We start from the raw sequence: 25,904 nt of genomic DNA on the forward strand, positions 1-25,904 counted from the left end.
GAACAAGAAATTCAAGGAAAGCAAGCCGAAGAACAAGCTGGTTTTCGTGCGGGACGTTCAACGGTAGACAATATCTTTACTTTAAAAATAGCACTAGAAAAAAGAATACAGAATCAGGAAACCCACTTCGCTCTTATCGATCTAGAAAAAGCCTATGATAGTGTCCCCATAATAGAACTATGGAAGTCAATGAAAGACATCGGTATCGATAGAAAACTCATACAAGCAACTAAAATGTTATATGAGACCACTAACACCAGAATCAGAAACGGCAAGAATTTCACTGAGGCATTTAATACTTCAAAAGGCCTCCGACAAGGATGTTGTCTATCTCCCACTCTCTTTAAAATATACTTTGACCAATCCTTACAGAGGTGGACAAAAGCAGTAAAACCGATGGGACTGAAAGTGGGAGACGACTCCCTATTTACATTATACTTTGCGGACGACCAAGTTGCTATAACTCAAGATCAAGATGACTTAAGCTATATGATACGGAAGCTACCATTGGAACAAGGACATATTGTTAGTGTGAAACAATGCAACTATTTGGGAGCTATATTTAACAAACGAAGAAATAGTGAAGATGAAATACAACATAGGATCAATAAAGGTAGAAGCATCACTAGACGCCTCAATTCAATTTTATGGGACAAAGATATAAGGAAGGAAACAAAGAGAAGAATATATGAAAGTATAATGAAGAGCGCTACAATCTACGGTGCAGAAGTTTGGGACATAAGTGCAAGAAATAAAAAGAAGCTACTTAGTACAGAAATGGACTTTTTGAGAAGTTGTCAGGTTTCGAGATTAGAACATGTAAGAAATAAAACAATTAGAGAACATATGAAGGTAAAAAAACTGTAATAGACGATATTGAAAAGAGACAGCTGACATGGTTCGGTCACCTTAAAGAATGAATGAGACTCGCTGGCCGAGAAAAATATTAGAGTGGGTCCCACCGGAAAGAAGAAAAGAGGACGACCACGGAGAAGTTGGAGGGACAATATTCAACTTCTCCGTAGTTCAACACATCATATCATAACACATATTCAACAATATGTGTTACGATAGAAAAAATTAGAAGCTGGATATGGAGAGGCGGCGACAGCCGTAGAAATCCATTTTATAAATGATTTGACATCCTCAGGATTTCTCCCAGATTTAAAGACCGTTATTTAGTTACGATCCTTTAAAAATTGACGACACCTTTTCTTATGGGATCTTATATTACAATTTTATGGAAAAAAGCTGACCTCTGCTTATATTTGAGAAGTGTATTATTAAATGTTCTAGACAACTTTGGTACTGTGTAGTTTGCCATTCAGAAATAGACTCGGATACTATCATCTTTGAACGAATCAAAACTGACAATAGGAGATAAACCTACTAGATAAGACAATATTAGGAAGGGCTTGTGCAAAAAATGATAACAATGACTCCAAATGCGTACAAATAGTAACCTGTTGGGAATAAGCTGATTCTTCTTCCTTCATATAAACAAGTTTATCTGTTAATTGGCAAATTGTTGCTCCTATGATAAATTGTCACTCCATCCCTTGTCTGCAGGCCGATACGTTTTCTACCACTTCGTGATTTGTTCCTTGCTATTTTAACCACTCCTGGGAGTCCTGGGTTTTGTTTCTGATGCGTACGTCATTATTGGTCTTATAGTGACCTTATAGATTCTTGATTTCATCTTACAGTTAATGTGTCGGTTACGTCATATAGTGCTATTAAGGCATTCTACTAATATATTTGCTCTTTTTACTTGATCCCTTACTTTTTTTTCAACGTCCCCATAGCTGGAAAGTGTAGTTCCTATTTTATTTCCCTAATAGTTCTTTGCAAGAATTAATATAGTACTTAATACTTCTTATCAACACTTTTAAGCGTATAACCTACTTCTTTTTAGCACAAACGTAACAATAATCCTACATATACCTATTTGTTGTACAATGCAATGTTTGGACATTTCTACATTGTTACCTGCATGTACATTTGCATATCTTTGTAATGATGTAACACAAGGTATTTAAACGTTAAGAAATAATTACCTACATACATTTAACAATATTATTAATTAAATAAATTTAAAAGTTAGTGTAATTTAATATATTGCACGCTGTATAGTATCAGTCAATATAACAAATGAGAAAAGTTTTGTCTGATTGGCCTGTATTGATTTTGTGAAATTGTTTGTGTCGTTTTTGTTAGTGTATCTGGATTAAGTATCGGAAATAAACTTTGACAAAACAATTTACTTGGAATACTACTTACTATTTTAATGTAGATATAGCACAGACTAGAAATGCAATATTGGAATATTGAAAAAACATTCTGCTCAGCGACAGGAAAACATATTCGACAACTTAAAAAACTGCACTAATTCTAATTTACTATACTAAATATCTAAATATTGTGTAAAATTATTATTCCATACCATATTTACCATATTCAAAATTGGTATATATGTTACGGACAATGATGTAAATTGGCCATTGACGTTAAAGACTGGGCATTGTCATGAATGTCCATTTTCCTTGGGTATTAACGACAATAACCTTAGCTATTCGCCAATGTTGTAAAAAAATAACCTAAAATTAGAGTTTTCATCAATAACCGGTCAATAACGACAGTGGCCAAAAGCAAATGGCCAATGTTGATAAAATAAATAAAATTAGATATGTTGTCCTATTATTTTTATATAAGATAGCTTATGAAGGCTAATCATGTTTATTTTGACAATATAGTGAACCATAGCATTTTGTAATACTTTTTACATAAATTCCCAACTTTATGGAAGCACTCTTATATCTGTCCAATTTTTAAATCAGGTAATAAACAAGACTTAACAAATTATCGAAGCGTTTGTAAACAATCCTCTATACCAAAACTTTTTGATAGACTATTGCACGATCAATTAAAATTTTATTGTAAAGAGCGTCTAATACACAATCAGCATGGATTTTCTCAGAATAAATCAACGGTAACAAATTTAGTACTCTTTTAAAAAAAAATATTAAACGCGTTGGAGAATATAAGTCAGATGGATACTATTTATACTGACTTCTCCAAGGCATTTGACAGAGTAGATCATAACATGTTATTGGGAAAATTAAATGCTTTTGGCTTCAGTCATCAATCCTTACAGTGGTTCAATAGCTTTTAAAGAGATCGCACACAGCAGGTGAGAGTAGGTTGTTTTAATTCAAATATAATTCATGTGACATCAGGAGTACCCCAAGGAGCTCACTGTTCACCTTTGTTATTTAATATATTTGTGAACGATATATCAGAGTGTTTTAGAAATTGCGATTTCCTGATGTTTGCAGATGATTTGAAATTATTTAAATCCGTAGATTCAAATGTTGATGTAACATTAATTCAAGAAGATTTAGACCGGTTGAGTATTTGGTGTGAGAATAATATTTTGCATTTAAATGTTGCCAAATGCTGTTATATAAGCTTTTATAGAGGTAATAAAAAATATGATACTTCTTACACAATTAATGAAAATGAATTGTCTTATGTTAAAACAATAAAAGACTTAGGAGTCACATTTCATGAGCAGTTGCGTTTTGTGCAACATATAAATAGTGTAACAGTAAATGCATCAAAATCTTTGGGCTTTATCATTCGCAACTGTCTGAGACTATCTGTAGGGGCTTTAAGAACGGTATATTATGCTTTGGTTGTATCTAAAGTGGAATATGCATCTATTGTATGGTCTCCACAATACCAAGCTCATTCTACTACGTTGGAGAGATTGCAGAATAAATTTTTGAGATATTGTGCATACAAATTAAACATACGCATTACTAATCATGATTATACCTATATTTTAAAAACACTCAACATGAATTTATTAAAAACTCGACGAGATAACTCTGATTTGGTATTTGTGTTTAAATTAATAAATGGTTTAATTTGTTGTTCTGAACTTCTCCAATCTATTAATTTATATGTTCCCTCCAGAAGTCTCAGATATGTTGATTTGTTTTATATACCTTTTCATCGGACAAACTATGGTATGCATTCGCCCATTGAGCGAACACTAAAAATTATAAACGAGAATAACTTAGAAATGTTTGGTGTCTCCTTGGCTGGTTTTAAGAATCGGATTAAAAGAGCTTGACAGGTACTTTTTGTTTATTTGAACTGATTTGTGTAATAGATGTAATATGTGTAATGGATAACTATTAATATTTCGTTTTTGTTTAATAAGTATGTAATTAAGATTTATTTTACTCTAGTTTAGTAGATATTACAGAGATTGATTTTATACTGTATGTGTTGTAATGGGGTAATCCCGTAAATAAATAAATAAATAAATAAATAAATTTACTACGAGTAATTTCAGCACATCACAGAAATGAAGCAAATAATAAACATAACCTATGTTTTAGTCTAAATTTCAACATTGACCGATTAACAACGGGCATTGTTGACATTGACCGGACAATGATGGAAATGTTATCAAGAATTTTAAATTATCATTAATGTCCAGTTTCTATGGGCAATAACGTTAATATCCGGCCATTGTCGACAATGACTAATTCAACAGGCCATTGTCGATATTGGCCGGTTATTAACGTTATTGGCCGGATTTACGTTATTGCCCGTAACATATATAATATAGTCTGCATATAAGACCGCATATGCCATATAGACTGCAATCTCTCATACAAAATATTTGACGACATCTTGTAAGCCGTATTCCGCGCATAAAATTATTGCATTGTTCAAGAACTAAATGCATATCAAAAGATGCCAAATTAAGAATATACAAAACGGTTATATAGACCGGTCACTCTAGTAGAGTATAGGTCGCTCAGGTTCATGAGCTCTTTTAATCCATTTCGTACGGTGGATTGGTCCGCATAAGTCCTCTTCATTATCCTTTATAGATTTTCGTGTTTTTTTGCTTTCTCTGTGATCTGTTTCCATTCTTTCCTATTCTGTATTTTTTTCTCTCCAGCCTGTAATTTCCATATTGTTTATATCCTCTCGCAGTTGATCTTCCCATCTTACTTTCGGTCTTCCTCTAGGTCTGTTTATTACTGGCGTCCAATTTGTTATCTGCCTAATTAGTTCATCCGCTCCTCTTATTTGGATGTGGTCAAACCATTTTAGTCTTTGTGCTTTAATGAATCTCACTATGTCTTCTCCTTCCATTAGATTTCTCCTTGATTCTCCTTGATCTGTTTTGATTGGACCATGTATTCTCCTCATAATTTTTCTTTCTATTATTGTCAGTTTTTTTGTATCTTTTTTTGTAAGGCACATTGCTTCTGCTCCATAGGTAATGACTGGTCTAATTGCCGCTCTATATATTTTTGTCTTTGTTCTCTTGCTCAGGTTTTTATCTTTAAGTAGCTTGTGGTATTTACAGAGTGCCCTATTCCCTGCTTTAATTCTTTCATTTATCTCTATGCTTCTTCTGTTTGGACCATCTACTATCACTCCTAAATATTTAAAGCAGTCAACCCTTTGGAATACATTACCATAACAAAACGGTTATTAGGACTTTATTAACCTAGTAGTACTAAAAGTACTAAGGAAAATATTTGGGGGCAAAATGATGAACGGTTTTTGGATCAGACGGACAAACGATATCATGATGACAAATGATGATAACTCTGAGAGAGTTATATGAGGAGACCAGTATACTAGAAGTAATAGGAATCCAACGCCTAAGATGGTTAGCCACATACAGAGGATGCCAGAAGGTAATTATCGAAAATGCTACTATCAAATACAATAGGACGATGTCAGAGAAGAGGTCAACCTAGGTGGAAAATGGATGCCGAAGATAATCTAAAAAGACTCAACGTCACAAATTGCAGGATGAATACAATGGACAAGACGGGATGAAGGAGGATGATGGTCAATAATGGGCCTACGAGTCTCGACACGTTAATTAGGTATTATCATTAATAATTGCATTTTATTATAGTTGGTTCCCAACTAGTTTTTTGTCACGGGCATGTTATACATAAGCTCTATTCTTCAGGGATTTGTTTCTCAAACCTTCTATAAACTATTTTTTACATCATATTGAAGATCTACTCTTCACCGTGTTTAAATAACTCTGCTGGTATACCATTCTGTCTGGAGATTTGTAGTTTTTTTTTAAGTTTTTTCGTTTTTTATAGATATTTTCACTTCTATCAAAAGAGGTTCTACATATATCTTCCTCATTTTGGTACTCCAGTTCTACGTTATGAATAGATTCCCCTTCAAGCAACTCTCGAAAATGTCTTACCCATCGTAACAGGATCTCCTATTTGTTGGTAAGCAAGTTGCCATCGTTATCATCATAGAGGTTGATTCTAGGTTTGAATCCTTTTCTAACAATTTTTATTTGATGATAGAACTTTCTTGTTTCTCCTTGACTCATATGGATTTCGAGCCATTCCAATATGTCGTTTTCTGATTTTCGTTTTTTTCTGTATATGCGTTTCACCTATCTCCTAAGTTGTTGTACCTATCTATTGTTATCCGTTTTTCGTGGTAGTATGGTCCTAAATGCCTTGTTCTTCTCATCCGGCATTTTTTGCATTCTTAGTCGAACCCGTCGTTCCTCTCTTGGGTTCTGTTCCATATTTCCTTGCTTGACTGACTTTAGAGTGTCACCAAGTACTGACAACGGCTCAATGAATGAGGAGAATAAGGAAACAATTAACTTGAGAGAAAAATTAGAGACCTTTTTTGTTGACAATGATCCAGAAACCCTAAAAAATCTGTCCGGATCGAAAAAATTGATTTTTAAAATTTGTTTAAATAAATTAGGACCAATGTTTGCATTAGCGACCTCTTGAATCTTATTTTGGAGTATTTCATAAAAGGGATTATGCAAAAAACATCTAATGGGAATATTGTTTTGAACAAACCCGAGCTTTTTGCGTTATCTATAAGCCTTGAATACAAACGCTAGACATTTTGTTTACCTTAACTAATAATGTCATTGATTTTCTCCAATAACTTCCGCTTGAATTTGTGGCATTTGTGTACCTGTTTATCACCAAAGCTTCAACTCAACCGACATTAATTTAATCGATATCTCCTCGATTTGTTTACTGTTTCAAACACGAAATCTGATCATTATGCCTTACACATTACCATTCTGGTTAGCTTGTATAGACCGAGTTAAAAAATCGGATTTAGTTTTCTAGGTCAATCTTAGGGGTGTCTTTTAGAGATGGCGTGTCGAAAAAATACCTAGTAATAGTGGTGGTAAAAACCAAATAATCAAGTTTCATTAGTAAAGGCGTAAAGGTAAAAATTTGCGTGCATGGCCTTCATACCAAAGTAGGATGGTGATAAAGTGGGAAATTTTAGAGTACTTTTTTTACAAACGGTATTATGGTAGGTGAGCAAAGTATGCTAAATTTTCAGTCACTCGAGCGTTATGGGGACCTATTGGGTTGTGAAGATTAGGTCCTAAAACCAAAAAAAGTTAAGTAAAATTTTCCATTTTTGTGGGGACTTTCCATTTTTTAATTTAATTTTCCATTTCCAACAATCGTTTTTTCCGATTATAGCGCCATCTATCCATAATTTGAAAAAAGATCTCGAATAAAAGTTGCTTATTTTTACGTAAAGACCCTCTACCCCACCTCCGTGGGGGTCGTGTTTGGTACCATTCGATAGATTTTTCAAAAACATTTTGAAAATGTAATTTGCAGTTTTTCGATCTGACAGTTCATTTTGCGAAATATCGCGGGGTTTTTATTTAAAATTTTAAATTTACCCCCCACACCTCTCCGTGGGGGGGTTATGTTTAGTACCATTCGATAGATTTTTGAAAAATATTGAAGACGTATTTTTTAGTTTTTCGATCTGACGTTCATCAATATTCGCTTTTTTTTGTGAAGCTTTTTGACTCACCCATTTCCTTACGCCCCGCTCAAATCGTTAGATTTTTAAAATATGCACACACTCTTTTGCATGTACAGTAGAACCCCGCTAATCCGATCGTTCGGCAAATCCGAACCAATGGAAAGTGAAAAAAGTTAAAAAATACAAGACAAAAACTTAAAAACATGTTTATTATACAGAGTAAACCCAGAAAATGGAACAACGTAGGACTAATAGAACTTTGACATTTAAAATTTCTTAAAAATAAATACGTACTTTAATAAATATGTAGTGCTTATAAAGGTTAAACATTAACTTAGTTCGGTTCTTTCGTATTCAACGTGTGTCCAAAAGTATTGTCCACACTCTTGCGAGAAAGTTTGGCGACTCAAAATCAACGAAAATGAAAGCTTTGAATTACTAGTTAGGCTAACTTTCGGATAATCCGAACTTTTCGGAATCCGAACAGGCTGTCTCCCCAATTACTTCGGATTTTCGGGGTTCTACTGTACTTAACTTACCTTAACTTAACCTGACAATTTCGAATGTTTTTAAGGATAGATTTTTTTTCGGGCCCCATTAACGAACTTGCCAATATATGGTAGAGATACATCTGCAGGGTACCCGGTTTCTCCCCATATGATAATCTGACGCGCTCGAGTAACTGCAAAAATCCCCGCTTGGGCTCCCCTACCATTACGTATAGGGTTATACGTAATACGATATATGGAACTTGATTTTCATAGACGGACTTCTTCCTGTTCTTTTTTTTTCCTCCTTCTTTTTTCTTCTCCGCGGAAGTCCTTACGTTTTTCAGCGTTTGGATATTTTATTTTAACCCTTTCAGTCATGGTGTCCACACCGATGGACATCGATTTTCAAAGCATTCTCTTAAAACATCGATGGTTATTATCGCCCAAATCATTTTGTCCATGTGTGGGTACATGCATAAGAAAAGCATTGAATACATTGATAGCCATCTGTTAGTCGATTTGTGAAGCTATATAAAACGCAAAACAGGTTGCATTTAGCACGCTGTCGTGGTGGTGAAAACACCTGTTTGTTATTGGAACGATTTCTATTGAATAAACTTGTTTTTTCGTACAAATACCTGCTGATTTGGGTAAGTAAAGAGCATTAGTATAGTGTGTTTATATTATGTATCAAACTGTTGACTGAAAATATCTTATAAAGTGGTGTATATTTATATGTCCATGTAGATGGACAAAATGACTTAGGTATACTTATGCATATAAAAATTAGCAAGGTCGTGTTGTTTTAGATATCCATAAAATGGAAAGTTTACCGTCAACTAGTAAAGAAAAGAGATGGTCACGACCCTTGACTGAGGATGAACTTCTGGATTTACTCATGAAAGACGATGACTCAGAAATATTACGTTTGTCAGATGCTGATGACGCCAACAGTATTGCGGATCTAAATGACGTTTCCTCAGAATTTGGCGATGATATCCAAGATATTGAGGAAACTATTTTTGACGGATTGATCCAAGAACAGAAGTCAACAGAAAGAGGTGAATTAGAAAATCTAGAATATCCCAATGAAGTGACTACAGAACAACCAATGTCTGAGGACATGAAAACCAAAGAAAATTCCAACCAAACCACTGAAAAACAAACAACTGCAAAGGAGAGACTGCTAGAGTTTTGTAAAGAGTTCAAACTCACAAATAAGAAAGATGTTTGTTGGAAAAAAATATTACCTATCTTACCAGGCCAGTACAGTGGTTTGTTCCAGAAGAAGTACAAGTTGATGAATTACCTGCTCCTATTGAAGATTTTATGAAATACATACCTGATGCTCTGTTTGAGAAGATTTCAGAAATGACTAACTTATATGCCGTACAAAAAAATATTGCTCGGTTTTCTCCATCAGATAAAGAAGAAATAAAGCGATTTGTAGGCATTCACATTATTATGGGAAATCTAAAATTCCCAAGAGCAAGACTGTATTGGTCCCAGCTTACAGGTATTTCAATTGCAAAAGATAATATGACATTCAATCGCTTCTCTAAGTTGCGCAATACCATTCACTTAGTAGATGTAACAGCAAGAGGTGACGAAACAGATCGCATGTGGAATGTCCGAGAAATATATAATTCCATTAGAAATCGTTGTAGGGAACTTCAAACCGAAACAAATTTGTGCATTGACGAGCAAATTGTTCCATTCAAGGGACAGATCAATGTCAAGCAGTACCTCCCAAATAAACCGAAAAAATGGGGGATCAAATTATGGATATTGGCTGGACAATCTGGTACCATTTACGATTTCATCATATATCAAGGTGCTGAAACGGAAATAAAAGAAAATTGTGCACAGTTTGGACAAGGAGCTGGAACTGTGATGGTTGAACTCTTTCAATGGTTGAACAATAAATCTATTATGGATGTCGGAACAATTAGAATAAACCGATTTTTTGGACCAGAACTAACATCTGATAAAGATCTAAAAAAAATGGTAGAGGTAGTTTTGATGTAGCGGTTAGTGAAGATGGAATTGTGATTACAAAATGGTTCGACAATAAACCAGTTTTAGTGGCTTCAAATTTTGTTGCAGCGGGAAAAATGGATTTGTGCCAGAGATGGGATAAGACGTCGAAAGAGTATATAAATGTATCTAGACCGGAAGCCATATCGCTTTACAATTCCAACATGGGTGGTGTTGATAAGTTAGATTTTTTATTGAGCGTTTACAGATCCTACAGACGATCCAGAAAATGGACTGTACGTATGATAACACATGCTATAGATATGGCGATAGTAAATTCGTGGTTGGAATATAGAAAACAAGCTGAACTGCTAGGCGTACAACATAATAAAATCCTGGATTTGTGGTACTTTAGAATGAGTATTGGGCAACACCTCATTTTACATAAGATTCCACCAAAGAGAGGCAGATCATCTGGTCAAGAAAATACTGGTACAACAAATAATAAAAAAACCAAAACTGAAGCAAGGCCATATATTGAATTACGGTTCGACAGCTATGGACATTTTCCGAAAATAGATGAAAAAAAAGACAGTACACGTTGCAAAATGGAGAACTGTAAGGAAAAATCACATACATTTTGCGTGAAATGTAATGTTCACTTATGTTTTGTAAGCGGTCGTAACTGTTTTTTTAAATTTCGTGTAAAATGATTAATTCGTTATTTACAAAGAATATTGTTTATTTCGTCATTCTAATGATATTCAAATAAATTTCTAAAATCTTCAGGTTTATTTTATTTTGCTTCAAGTCATAATGTCCATCAACATGGACATGTCATATGCCAAGTGACACATGACATATCAAAAAAAAAATGATGTTAAAATTATCAACAAAAATAGTTTATTTTATATACTTACCAAATATGAGAATTTTCCCATAGCTCAAAAAAAGTTGTGACTGAAAGGGTTAATGTGTGTTGTTTATCCATATCTATCAATTTTTCGCACCTTTCTGCACCAATCGCTCTCATTTCTTCAATTATTTTTTCAATTTTTCGTCCCATTTAGTTTATTATATCTATCCACTTTTCCTTCTATTTCATAATCTGACTATTCAAGAATAGCCAGATTAAAATTGAGATAAGCAGGACACAGCTGGAATGGCGGATGAGCGATGGAAAAAGAGATTATTGGAATAGAGATCAAGGGAAGACAAGCATGGGCGGGGTGCCATGAACTATACAGGGTGAGGCACATAAAGGGCCTATTAGAAATATCTCGAGAAATAAAGACAACAGGATCATGAAAATTGGAATAAAGGGGTTTTGAAGGATGATCTATTAAATGAAAATATTTTCATCTCTTTGCAACTTCCGGTTATACCGGAAGTTGCTTATAACTTCGTTTTTTTAAATGGGACACCCTGTATATTTTTACATTTTTGGATTCTCTTCGATGTCTTCTTTCTTAAAATATGAGGTTTTGTAATATTATACAGCGTATTTTAAAAGATAATTACGTTTTTTTATTAATTTCGTAGCAAAATTAACACCCTGTAGAATTGTAGTAGTTTGACATCTAAAACTCTACTTACATTCAAATGATTTTTAATATACTCTACTATTGTTAAGAATCATTAGTGTAGCTAAATTTTTAATTTTAGTATACAGGGTTGGTCGAAACTCGGAATGAGTATTTTCTGAGTTTTCTTAAATGGAACACCCTGTATTTTAGTATTGTAATGAAATGATATTTTATGGTACTTTTTTATTTCTCAAGCATTCCCGATACCTAACTGCTTTAATTTGTGCTTAATTGTTAATCGCACCAACAATCTTAACTACGTAGGTATTTTGATAGCTAAACCATTATTGGTAATTTTAAGGAGCAGTCTGGATTAATATGTATTTATTTCTGAAAAATTATTTGGGATTGAGTATTTTCACGGCCAACCTAATAAAATGTTACGTATTTTTTGTTGCAATTAATGGTTAGCTTGAATCACCAATAACTCACAAATTCAAGCAGTTAGGTATAGGGAATGCTTAAGAAATAAAAAAGTACTATAAAATATCATTTCACTACAATACAAAAATACAGGGTGTTCCATTTAAGAAAACTCAGAAAATACTCATTCCGAGTTTCGATCAACCCTGTATACTAAAATTAAAAATTTAGCTATACTAATGATTCTTAACAATAGTACAATTCTACAGGGTGTAAATGTTGCTACGAAATTAATAAAAAAAACGTAATTATCTTTTAAAATACCCTGTATAATATTACAAAACCTCATATTTTAAGAAAGAAGACATCGAAGAGAATCCAAAAATGTAAAAATATACATGGTGTCCGATTTAAAAAAAAACGAAGTTATAAGCAACTTCCGGTATAACCGGAAGTTGTACAGAAATAAAAATATTTTCATTTAATAGATCATCCTTCAAAACCCCTTTATTCCAATTTTCATGATTCTGTTGCCTTTAGTTCTCGAGATATTTCTAATAGGCCAGATATCTGCCTCACCCTATATATGGTTATCCAATGTATACAAAATGTAATGTGCAACATGTTCACGTCTGCCCCCCCCCAAAAAAATTTTTATATGGGCGCCCGTGAAGACAAGTGATGCTGTGGTCGATTGACCACAAGATAGATAGGGTTGGAAACAATGGGAAGAAACGTGCTCAGCTCTGCAGTTTCGATGAATTCCTGGAATGAAGAATAAAAAGGAAAAGATGAAATTCACCATTCTCTGCTATAATTTTTCTTTCATATATTATTTATTCGACTAAGTTTATCAAAACGCTACGTCTGGTAGTTGAGACATGGATCCTTAAATCATCAAGCGTAAATGAATTTGAGGCCTTTGAAATGTGGATCTACCGGAGAATCTTCAAAATTTCATGGACAAGAGTTTACAATTGTAGTAGCCAACCTCCATTGAGGGAAGAAGAAGATATCGTTCATGTTCATCTTGTTTTATATTTCATCCAAGTGTCTAAGTCGGTCATTATTCTTATCGTCAACAACTCGTATTGTTTTATAAATTTATTAATAGTCACATGGGATCTTACAGATTTGCCTCTGACAGAGATAAATGAATAAAAAATAGTATGATTAGTTTTGTTGGAAGATTATAAATTTATAGTTTGCATGACGTGAATCTATGAGATCTTGTGCAACCATTATGACATTATTAATGTGACCAACTAGTCCGAAAAATTCGGGACATGGCCCGAATTACGAAATCGTGTCCCGGACATGGTTTCCGGGCCATCCGAAATATCAACGTTTTGGTAAAATTTCATTTTGAAATTTTGAATACGTTATTCTTCAAAGAATTCACATCAAATTGAATTGGTGGCACGAAAAAAGTCGACAATGTGTAGAGTGTAATACTAATACCACATCCAAAACGCATTTTATATTGTGGTTTCATAGTTCTACGAAAACTAAAACGGTGGACTTTTTTTCGTTTCTGTATTTTAATTATCGTCTTCTGAAAAAAATGGCCCGATTTTCATCGAAAAGTCCCGGATTTCAGGTATTTTTTGAGCCTTGTCCCGGATTCGACTGAATTGGAGTTGGTCACACTAGACATTAGATATATTATAGACAGGGTGTCCAGAAACTCTACCGACAAACGAAGACAGGAGATTTTTTAGATTATTTCATTCATAGGAGATTCTGACCAATAGAAAGCTACAGAAATCTAAATTAGACTGATAATTTTTGATAATTTCCCGTCGTCAGTATACTACGTCAGATGGCCTTCATTGCTACGAAAAAATACATTCAGTGGCATTAATGACAATTACTGTTTTAAAAATTATAAAAGTGATGACTTTCAACCGTGAACTATTTATAACAACTGTGTGTTTAATTGTAATAATTTTGTACTTACATAAATAAATTACAATATAATTTTTGGTTTTGAACAGTTTTATTCATGAAATAATCGCAACAAATTGTACTTGATCTCTAAAATTAATATAGAATTTTAGAGCTCTTGTGCAATTACTACTGATAATTTTAAGATAATTTAACTCAATTCACCTAATCCGAAAACGCTTCCTAAGGGAGCTAGAGCACTTTAAAGATGGCGTCATGTAATTAGTTTTCTTAAATAACTCCAGAACGCTTCTATTTAGAAAAACGAAAATTGGTATGCATATTTACTTTCCAGAAATGAATCGATTCCATCCATTGTGAATTTCTAGTACCGGTCACATAGCTTTTATCGCATAGCTTTTTTGTCTTTAACTTTTAAGCATTTTTGACACTGGATTATTAAATTGTGAGGTATTCTAGTACTAAAAGGTACTCTTGCTTTAAGTCGGTAGGACACACCGTTTTCTAGAAAAATCGTTTTTCGTTTTGGGAATTTGAAAAAAATTTAAAAAAAATTCAAAAAAAAACGATGTATTTTACTAACTTAAAGCAAGAGTAACTTTTAGTACTAGAATACCTCATAATTTAATAATCTAGGGTCAAAAATACTTAAAAATTAAGGACAAAAAAGTTACGCTATAAAATAACTGTTGACCTACCCAAAACGGCCGCCTATGACCGGTACTAGAAATTCGCAATTAATGAAATCGATTTATCTCTGGAATATAAATAAATGTACCAGTTTTCATCTTTCTAAATAGGTTTTTTTTGAAATTTTTTTTTGAAATTTAAAGATCGAAAAATTTTCAAATCGATTTTTCTAAAAAACGGTGTGTCCTACCGGCTTAAAACAAGAGTACCTTTTAGCACTATAATATCTCACAATTTAATAATGCAGTGTCAAAAATGCTTAAAAATTAAAGACAAAAAAGTTATGCGATAAAATAACCGTTGCCCTGCCCAAAACGGACGCCTATGATCGGTACTAAAAATTCGCAATGGATGGAATAGATTTATCTCTGGAAGATAAATATGCGTACCAATTTTTGTTTTTCTAAATAGAAGCCTTCTGAAGGTATTTAAGAAAAACTCATTACAAGACGCCATCTTCAAAGAGCTCTAGCTCCCTTAGGAAGCATTTTTGGACTAAGTGAATAGGGTTAAATTGTCTTAGAATTATCTGAAGAATCTTCTGTCTTCGTTTGTCTGTAGAGTTTCTGGACACCCTATATATTATATAGTATAATTTTGAGATACTTTCCTTATTGTTCCAGCTTTCACTTATTTTCTTCTTTTGGTAAATATTTGAAACGCCAGTGCCAAAATCTTTACAATGTCAACAACGTCCGATTCCGCGCTTTCCTTGGTAGAAAGGAAGAAATTACAGTGGGCAAGAGAAAAGGGTAACATAAAGAATACCATAAAAGACGTAATTTTGCTTTAAAGACTGTCTTTTTCAGAAGAACTCGCTGCTTTAAACTCGTCTTGGAGTGCAGATCAAAATTGTAGGCCCTTTGATAGGTAATTATTATTTTTCTTTAACTTGTCACTAGTAATCAAATATAAACGAGCCTCAGAAAAAAATTTAATAGTAATTTATATTTTTTCTGCTGATGCTACTTCTTCTATATACATTTCACATATTGTTCATATAAAATTTACCTAATTCTAAGAAATTTCGGCAGCAAGCAAATTGCACTAAACAACTAAATTTTGTAAGTCCTAAATCGTGTAAGTCAAAATTCTTTTTTAAACAGCCAAAAATAGATTGACAAAGAAATTCTCCTGATGAAAAATAATAGTCTTGTTCATGAGGCATGCCGGTCCCAAAGGAATATTTCTCGTAAAATCAATTTTTCAGGACTCTTACGCAAAATACCAGATTTTCAAGTATTTTTTTGGGGGTTTATACTGGATTTCTAGTACTCTAGCATTAAAATTACATTTACAGGTTATAAAAATATGTAGCATAAAACGTGATGAATAATATTTAGGCTATTTTAAACTTAAAATACTCAGATATATCAGATATACTCAGAAGACGCTAAAATTTTGAGCTTTACCGCCTTTATAGTGAACTGTATTGGTCGGTCCATCAAAATAAACAGGCTGCGGTGGTTAGGCCACTGAGATAATAACCGAGATTAAGCGTTAAAAGACAATGAGGTATAACCAAAGACCAATTAAAAATACTGTCCTGGAGGCAGCAAACCCAAATATACCGTAAACAAATAAAACCATGGATGACAAACGAAATATTACAAATTATGGAGAAGAGACGGATGGTAAAAAACAAAAACCTAACAAGATACAAAGAACTCAACAGGGAAATTGAGAGAAAGATAAATGTAGCTAAGGAAGAGTGGATAAAAGAAAAATGTAAAGAGGTAGAAGATCTGCAAAGGAAGCATAAAGATAGAGAATTACACAAAAAGGTTAAAAAAATCGCTGGAATATGGAAACCCAAACATTGATCAATTTTAACAAACAAGAAAAACCAAATGAAATTAGACCCTGAAAAACAGAAAGAAATATGGGAACAATATCTTAAAGATTTGTTTAGTGATCAGAGAACAGAAGAGCCCCCACAAACAGATACAGATGGAAAACTAAATATTCTAACCAAGGAAGTTATGCAGGCAATAAAAGACGCAAAGAACAACAAGGCACCCGGCGAAGATCTAACAACAGCCGAACATTTTAAACACCTAAGTGACGATGCTGTCAGGAAATTAACCTACCTCTTTAACATTATATATGAATATGGCACTCTACCACATGAATGGCTAACATCCACATATGTAGGCTCTTCCTAAAAAACAAAAAGCAAGGAAATGTGAAGACCATCGAACTGTATCCCTAATGAGTCATGCCGCTAAGATTTTTCTGCGAGTAATTTATAACCGCATTCATAATAAATGTAAAGAATACCTGAGTCGTTCTCAATATGGTTTTAGAAAAGGTACAGGCACCAGAGAAGCAATTATGGGATTGGCACTAATGGCAGACAGGTATCTCGAGGTTCAGAAACAGCTGTATGTGTGCTTTGTCGATTATAGAAAGGCCTTCGACCGCATTAGACACGAAAAATTGATTGAGGTGCTAAAAGAAGTAAGGCTGGACGGACACGACATAGATATAATAAGCAATACATACTGGAACCTGGAACCACACAGGATGTGTTCGAACAGACAACGGAAATACCAATAATGTAAACATAGAACGAGGAGTACGTCAAGGGTGCATTCTGTCCCCTCTACTATTTAACGTCTATGTCGAACATCTCATCAGAGCTTCTCTTGAAGATCGCCCTGAAGGTGCCAGAGTCAATGGAATTATCATTAACAATGTAAGATATGCCGATGACACCGTAGTATTAACGGAAACAGAAGACCAACTAAAAATATTGATGAACATACTATCAGAAGAAAGTCACAGACTGGGCTTGGATATTAATCTTTCCAAAACCAAAATCATGGTATTCCACAAGAACCCCCATGAACAAATTACACCCAACATATAAATCAATGGTATCACCCTTCAGAGTTCCAAGAGCTTCATATACCTGGGTAGAGAGCTAAACAGTCATCTAGACCACTCAAAAGAAATTAGAAGACGCATTGAAATAGCAAGATTTATGAACATGCGTAAAATGCTCTGTAACCCAAGCTATCAGTCACAATAAGATTGAGAACACTAAAGTGTTATGTGTGGTCTCTATTACTATATGGCTGTGAGACCTGGACATTAAAACAGTATGACGTCAACAAACTGAATTTATTTGAAATGTGGATGTACCGCCGAATGCTAAGAATAAGCTGGACCAGCAAAACTACAAATGAAGAAGTACTGGAAATAGTGAACAAACAAAAGGGAATTTGAGCAGCTTCAGGTAATATTAGAAGGCAAAATCGAAGGTAAAAGGGGTATAGGAAGAAAGAAAAAATCCTGGCTCCGAAACATCAGAGATTGGACCCTCACAACAGGGAATGACTTAATCCATCAAGCCCAGAACAGAGAGAAATTTGCCATATTGATCGCCAACCTTAATAGAGAAGGCACTTAGGATGAGAAAAGACTGGATGAAATGAGGAAAAGAGGCTGACCCAGAGCACGAGTTAAGAATCAGGTGGAAGACGACGTAGGAGTATTAAGAGTACGAAATTGGAAAACCAAGGCGAATAATAGGAAGGAGAATGGAAACTGATTCTAGAACAGACCTAGACTCACTAGGAGTTGTAGAGCCAATGATGATGATGATGACACTCAACCTAAGGATCTATCAAAAATAGGCACATTCATTGTTAAAGCCTCAAACGAATGTGAATTTTTAAAATTTTTAAATTTATTGCAAACTACCGAAAAAATATAAAATTAAAAACATGACGGTTTTAGGGGGTTAAGGGAAGGGGGTAGGGGTGATGAGGTAAAAGTGCGCCAAGTTTTATTTTTTAATCACATAGAACGTAAAAAGATTTTACCAAATCATCAATTTATATTTTTTCCTAATATTTCAAATCTTTTTGTCTCAAAGAAACCCAAGACAGACTAAAAGAAGAAGCAGTCTTCCTCCACTATATAAAAACCAGTACAACTCTTACGACAGAGAGAAGGAAATTGGTGGAGAGACTTCTGGATACGGAAGCGACAACCCCAACCAATCTCCAGATTACGTGCAGACGTGGAACAACAACAACCAGTCGGGATACGAGTCGTCCTCCAGCAGGGACGACAGGATGAAGTGGGGCGACAAAGCGTTCGAGAAATCCGATCTTCACGAACCTCCCAATTGGGTGAAAAGGGGGTTGAAAGGTGGGGAGATTATCGTTAACAACACTTCTCCGGCTGAATCTCCGGAGCAGAGGTATGAGGAGGACAGACCACAAACGGGATCTAGCTATTCACAGAATCGGTAAGGAAATTCTCTAGAAGCCATAACATTTAAAATGAAAATAAATTTCTGTATACCGGCTGTTTAGTTTTCAATTAGATATACGAACTATAAATGGCAACGCTGCCCACCTAATGTCGCACTGGTTCATTCAGTCATTCGTCATTCTACAGTGGCAATGCAACTCATTCTCATAAGCAATGTTACCGCTTCCTTCACTGGGGTATGTCTAATTAAACACTAAACAGCCTGTATCATGGAACCAGTTATAGTATTTTATTCAACATTCATATATTTTTTATGACTGCTATCTACAAGGATGAAGGTTGTGACATGTTTTTTACCTAATGTCTTTTTTCTATATTCCTATTTTGTTGTTATTTCTTATTTATTAAAAAACCATGAACCATTTTTGGTTTCATAGTCATTTGCTGTTCCTATGTATATAACTTCTTTAGATAGTCAATCCTTTTTAATGATTCTCCTCAGCTCTTTGGCCTCTGATAATGCGCCATATTTTCTTCTGTAAACCATAACATAAATATGCTCCAGTTCTTTTGTTCGAGGGTTTTGTTATTTTTCAGTTTTAAAATTGCTTCTCTAATTTCTTCTTTGGTAGGGAGTTGCTGTCGACTATTTTCATTCAGTTTAATCACAGGAGCCTCCATCTCATCTTCATGATTGTCATTAACCAGTTCTTGAAAATGATTCGCCCATCTGTTAAGTATCTGTTCCTTATCACTAATTACATAACCATCCCTATCTTTCTATAGTTGTTTATTTGTACGTAAAATCTCCATGAATTTTTGTCTATTATTCTTCTTCTTGATATACCTATCAACCAGGTTCTGAGGTTCTTTAACCAGGATGTTCTTCTTGTAGTGTCCAATGTGTCCGAACTATTGTAACTTTCGAGATTTGATGGTTGTCAATACCACTCGGTTCTTCTTCATTCATATGCAGACCTCCTCATTTTCAGTCAGGCTTGGTCAGTTCACGGGATTCTCCGATATAGCCACATCTGAAATACCTCCAATTTTCTGTATACGTTCAAGGTCCACCAAGAGAGAAATTTATACCAAGAGAGAGGTTGTGACTTATGAAGAAGGTCACCATCCGGTTGAAGGTGGGTTGTGGGTCCAGCTTTTTCGATGTGCGCTCTTATCTCTTATTTGTTGGTCCATTCTTTATTTATTATACTGCCAACCAAAAATATATGTACGTCGCAATTGACATCTCTGTATCTCTGGAGTAAGATATGTATTGAGAAAAGCTTCTTCCGTACCAACAGCATTTATGAACCCGAACTGGTTGTAAAGTTTTTTATTGATTTTCTGTTATGGTGGTTAAAAATATCGTTTAGAGAACATTTTTGTATGACTCTTTCTTTTTCCTTCTTTTTTCTCCTCGTCGAACGTTTTCATAATCTTCCCGAGTTAATCTTGTTCTGCGTTGATGGAGCCTCTTATCGTTTGAATAAAAACTATTATAATATTTTTTTAAACCTTCCAATTTATTTACAATCTGTAAAACAAGTTACAATGAGTAAATGTTGTGACCACTAGTGTAGGTGACTTGGAGAAAATGATTCATTTATCATTTTCTTTACAAATATTTTACATAGATATAAAATTGTTTGTCTCTGGGAATTACGGCACATATAACTAAAATCGCGACGGTAAATCACTAGGTCTTAGGGAGCTCGCAAACCAAAGCCATATCCCTACATCGCATAACATACATTGCGGAAAGATACGCACTGAGTGTCACATCTGGTTTTCGGTGAACGAAATTCCACCGAAAGTCACCAAAGGTTCACCGAAAACCAGATGTGACACTCAGTGCGTATCTTTTCGCAATGCATGCCACATGCGATGTCGGATATTGCTTTCGGTCTGCGAGCTCGCTAAGTCTTCGTCTGACTGGTTGTCTCATCAGGTTTCTGGCTAGTACATTTGGATGTTGTGTCAATCTGTCTTCGTATTTCTGTGCGAAGTTGGTAATTTCTTCTTTTACTGTTGCAATTTCTAGATCACGTCTAATAATATTGTTTGCAACATACCATGGGGCATTTGTGATTATTCGAAGAACCTTCGACTGGAACCTCTCCAAGATTTCGATATTGAAGTTTGATGCAGTACCCCAAAGTTGGATCCCGTAAGTCCATATTGGCTTCAAAATTGCTTTGTAGACAAGTACTTTATTTTTCATCGAAAGTGATGATTTGTGACCAATCAGCCAGTAAAGATTGTGTAATTTGAGACCAAGTTGTTTACGCTTCATAAAAATGTATGTTCTCCAGTTTAATCTTTGGTCTAGGTGCATTCCAAGGTATTTGACTGTTGCTTGCTGTTTTAGTTGGTGGTTGTTGATATATACAGGCGGGCAGTGACCTTTACGGTTTGTGAAGGTAATATGAACCGACTTTGTTTCATTTGTTTGAAAACACCACCGTTTTAGCCAAGTTTGCATTTTGTTAAGGCTGGTTTGCAGAAATTGAGAAGCTATCCGTGGGTCCTGATGTACTGACATCACTGCTGTGTCATCTGCATATGTAGCTGTAGTGGTTTGAAAGTTTGTTGGTAAGTCCGCTGTGTACAATAGGTATAACACTGGCCCCAGAACACTGCCCTGTGGAACTCCAGATCCAACTGGAAACAGAGACGTGCGCTCATCTCTATGTTGTACAAAAAAGTAACGGTTATGGAGGTACGATTTTAAAATTAGGAAGTGAGTGAGAGGAAGCATATTTTTTAATTTGTATAGAAGGCCTGTGTGCCAGACTTTATCGAATGCTTGCGAGATGTCTAGAAAGGCGGCAGTGCAGTACATTTTGCCTTCATTTACCTTAAACTTTTACGGTGGAAGTTCTAACTGGTATGTAAATTCTAAAAATTGTTGGATGGATGCTTCAAAGTTTTAATTATTCTCAGCAGGGAAAGGTTGAAAGACGTCTGTGAGATATTTTGCAAACACTTCTGATTTTTCTTTATTGCTTTTGGCCCATTCGCCGTTTTCTGTGCAAGTAGGAGGGTTGGTTGATTGAGGTCGTTTAAACTTTTTCGTAGCCTTCCATAATATTTGAATAAAATATATTATAATATTTGAATAAAGTACTATACTCTTCCCACGACTGTTGTCAAACTTTGGTATATTTAACGTCACTTTTTATTATTTTAGATATACATATTTAAGAGGCCAAAACATCCCCATCGACTCGGTAGAAATGGCTGAACGAGAACGAAGAAGACAACTAGCTATAGCACACCAAGAAGCAATCCGTCTACAGTTAGAAGAACGAGAAAAGCGACGAAAAGAAGAGAAAGAACGGCGAATAAAGGAAGAATATGAGGAAGAACTAAGAATAGAACGCGAGCAAGAGATGGAAAGGAAAAGAAAAGAACAAGAATTACAGATCTTGCAGGAAAAACAAGAGAGAGATAGAAAACGAAAAGAAGCGATACAAGAAGCGATAGAGCTGGCCCAAAAAGAGGCGCAATTGGTAAAAATGAGAAAAAACAAAAATCATTTTATTAATACGGATGTAGACGAGAAAAATTCTGAACCTAAAGGTAAATTTGCAGAGTTGCCAAACGTGGATAAAAATCCTGAGGTAGCTACATTTGATAATAAAGAGAAGAAAAGTAATAGCGAGCAGTTAAATAATACAAAAATATTACCTCCACGATCTGATAGTGTTAACAATGATATAAACAATAATTTAGAAATTAGAGGAAAAAGTATATCTCCTCGCCAAATTAAAGATACTGAAAATAATGCCAAAATTGTTTCACCGCGAAATAATACCATAGAAAACCAAACAGCAACGCCATCTACCTCGTTTACAAACTTACTTTCAACCCCAAGGATAGAAAACAATTTGGCTCTTGTCATTCCTGCCCCTATAGAGAACCTACAAAACCTCCAGTACGCTTTACTCATCCCCACCACACCACAAAATGTAAAATTTCCTCCAGCAGAAGTGATCACCAGAACAGAAAACAGGATCTTAACCCCCACTCAATTTAGAGATAGAAACAAAAAGTTCTGCGATAGTAGTACTCAAACAGATGAGTCTGTTTTTGTTAGAACTGAATCGTCTTGTGATAACAGGGAAAAGGTAACGAGGGAAAAATTAACAAATCTAGATTTGTCATACGACAATCGAAATAGGAAAGAAAGAAGAAGTAGAAGTGAAAGTTTAGAAGAAAGGCCCAAGTGGGGAGTTAACAGACCACCAACAAGATACATTAAACAAAGCGAAAAGGATCCTTTATATCAAAGACGGAAATTAAGACAAAAACAAAGAGAATCAAAGACTTATGATGACAAAAATTCTAGTGATGAGAGTCAAACAGCTTCACCTCGATCTTACAGAAAGAAGGGATGTATGGATAAGAGACATTCTAGAAGTCAGTGGAAGAAAGACGAGGTGTACACTAGAAATATCAGAATGTACCAAACAGAAATAATTCCCTTAGAGTCTGACAAGGATCATATATATTATAAAAGGTCGGATTGTTGCTGTTTTTGCAGATGTGGAAGACACAGATGTTCTGATGGTAGCTTAAAAGTGGACATTTTGAAAATAGACCATCATTCGCCAAGAGATGCTCATATGGAAAGAACTGACAAGCTTCCAGAAATAGATGTTAATGAAGATATGTTAGATAAACTGTCAAGTCTACATAATGGGTTGCTGATGAAGCAAGAACAGTGGGATAGTATGCGGATGTCTTCTCCGGCAGCTTCTACCAGTTGGCAATAAGATTAACAAACTAACAAGTAGATAGCAAGATTTTAAAGAAGGTATAAGACTGATACTAATAGGTTGCCCGAAAAGGTGTGCAGACGGATGGACACTGGAATAAAGCGAAAGAGTGTAGCAATGATACAGATAAATAGGTTTTGGTATAGCTCTTTGTAAAACAAGAACTTAATTGTTTTAATTATTAGCATTGATAATTACAATACAATTCTCATAATACAATTCTCATATATTAAAATTTCTAGTTACAATTATTATTTGCAGTACAAATCTAGGATGTTATTATTTCTGGTATTACAGTAGACTCCCTCTGTAACGAGAACTGAAATGGCGGACTAATTACCTCGTTATAAGCGAATCTCGTTATATCAGACAACAATATTATTGAAATGTTTGGTGCCTCTTACGTAGTTTATTAGGTGTCGATGGTCGACCTGAACAATGAGACTTCGCCATCGTAAATTGTAAATTTCCTACAGTGTTCAATATCGGTCGATAGATCAACAGGAAGAACTTTATTACAGGCGGTGAAGTTTATTACAGCACTGGCCTCGATAATAAACAGATGTTGGACATTTCTATATACAGGCAGTTGGGGTATTTATTTATAGCCCCTACTGCTCTAAAGACATGTAAACAAACATATTCGATTTCATTTTTCCTCGTTATAACCAAATATACCTCGTTATATAGAGGTGTTCCATAGAAATTTCATGGGACATCTAGTGTATCTCTTTATAAGCGAAACCTCGTAATATCCGTGTTCGTTATACAGAGAGTCCACTGTATAAGCAAAATCTATTTAATTTTCAATAATACATACCAGCATGACCTTTAATCCAAAAAAGTATAACATTTGTTTTGTTGACATTAAGAGCACATTTTTTGTAAAATAATAATTTTGCTGTAAAACGAAATCAAGAGATATCTTATATTTCAGTTCGCTCAGAGAGCGTTATAAAAACCCTTACCGGTTTTATCTCTGGATGAACTGAAATAAAATCCGACTCCTAGTGTTGAATTACAACAAAATAACATGATATGGATGCCGTGGCGACCTCTGCATAAAACAGTTCAAAGTGTTATTTTGATAAAATTAAAAATAAAACTTTTATTTAGACCAAGTTTCTCGTAACGCCTTCGTGGTTTCAATTATGTATTTACAAACCAACCGAATGCTTAAATCAAAAAAATGCTTAAATCGAAAAAATTCCAGTGAAAACTTGGTCCCGTATACTCAGTTGGGAGTAAGACTAATAGAAAATAATAATTTCGCTGTGAAACTAAATCAAGAGACAAACAAAAATTTATTTCTTATAGTGGTTGAGATACCAAGTTTAAATATGTATTTTACTTTTCGCAATAATTTTGTATATTTTCACAATTTCTATTTAAAAATTAACAATTTTACGTTTTTTGGCTTGAGGAATGCTAATTTAAACCCTAATTTGGCAATTTATAGAGAATTAATTCGTTTTTGTAAACTAATGACTAATTTGCGACTAAATTGAAAAATCCAAAGGATTAAAATCCGGACTTCTTGGTGGTCAAGCAAATTCACTTCCATGACCAATCCATGGAATGTAAATGTTGTCTCATCAGTACAAAGAATAATTCTTGTAATAACGAATATGCTAGACTTGTGTGAATGACCCTGTGCATTTAAATTTATATTTAAAAAAAAAAACAGTGTTTTTTTTTTTAATTTTCTAAAATAGGCACACAAAGAAATTTATTCCATAACTGGTTTCCACACCGTATACAAGGGTACCTAACTGATGAGTCTCTGGACGAGAAGCATAGGAAATTCTTTTTTCTTTGGTTTATCAGTTCATTGAATTTTTGTTTTGTAGTTACACTAAAATAGGGACAGAAAATGAATGTTAATTTTTTCTTTAAGGCTAATACAGACATAATATATGTTTTAAAAAGCTTGTTTTATAAGTTTATACCAAGACCAAAAGCTGTACTCGAAAAAATAAATTAACCATATTATTCAAATGAAAAACCTGGTCTTCAGATTATCATCAAACAAT

The 25,904-nt window shown here is 34.4% G+C and overlaps 1 protein-coding gene across 1 annotated transcript in view; it reads left to right on the top strand.

Moving 5' to 3' along the window:
* LOC114330672 (trichohyalin-like) overlaps positions 1 to 23,982 on the top strand; it is a 38,885-nt gene extending 14,903 nt beyond the window's left edge. The window contains exons 2-5 of the mRNA XM_028280079.2: positions 15,484 to 15,612; positions 15,670 to 15,730; positions 18,744 to 19,121; positions 22,281 to 23,982. Coding sequence (XP_028135880.1) covers positions 15,543 to 15,612; positions 15,670 to 15,730; positions 18,744 to 19,121; positions 22,281 to 23,868 — 2,097 coding nt within the window. The 5' untranslated portion in view covers positions 15,484 to 15,542 and the 3' untranslated portion in view covers positions 23,869 to 23,982. The remainder of the gene's footprint in view (positions 1 to 15,483; positions 15,613 to 15,669; positions 15,731 to 18,743; positions 19,122 to 22,280) is intronic.
* The last annotated feature ends 1,922 nt before the right edge of the window (positions 23,983 to 25,904 follow it).

This window comes from Diabrotica virgifera, chromosome 9, assembly GCF_917563875.1.
Source record: "Diabrotica virgifera virgifera chromosome 9, PGI_DIABVI_V3a".
Lineage (NCBI taxonomy): Eukaryota > Metazoa > Arthropoda > Insecta > Coleoptera > Chrysomelidae > Diabrotica > Diabrotica virgifera.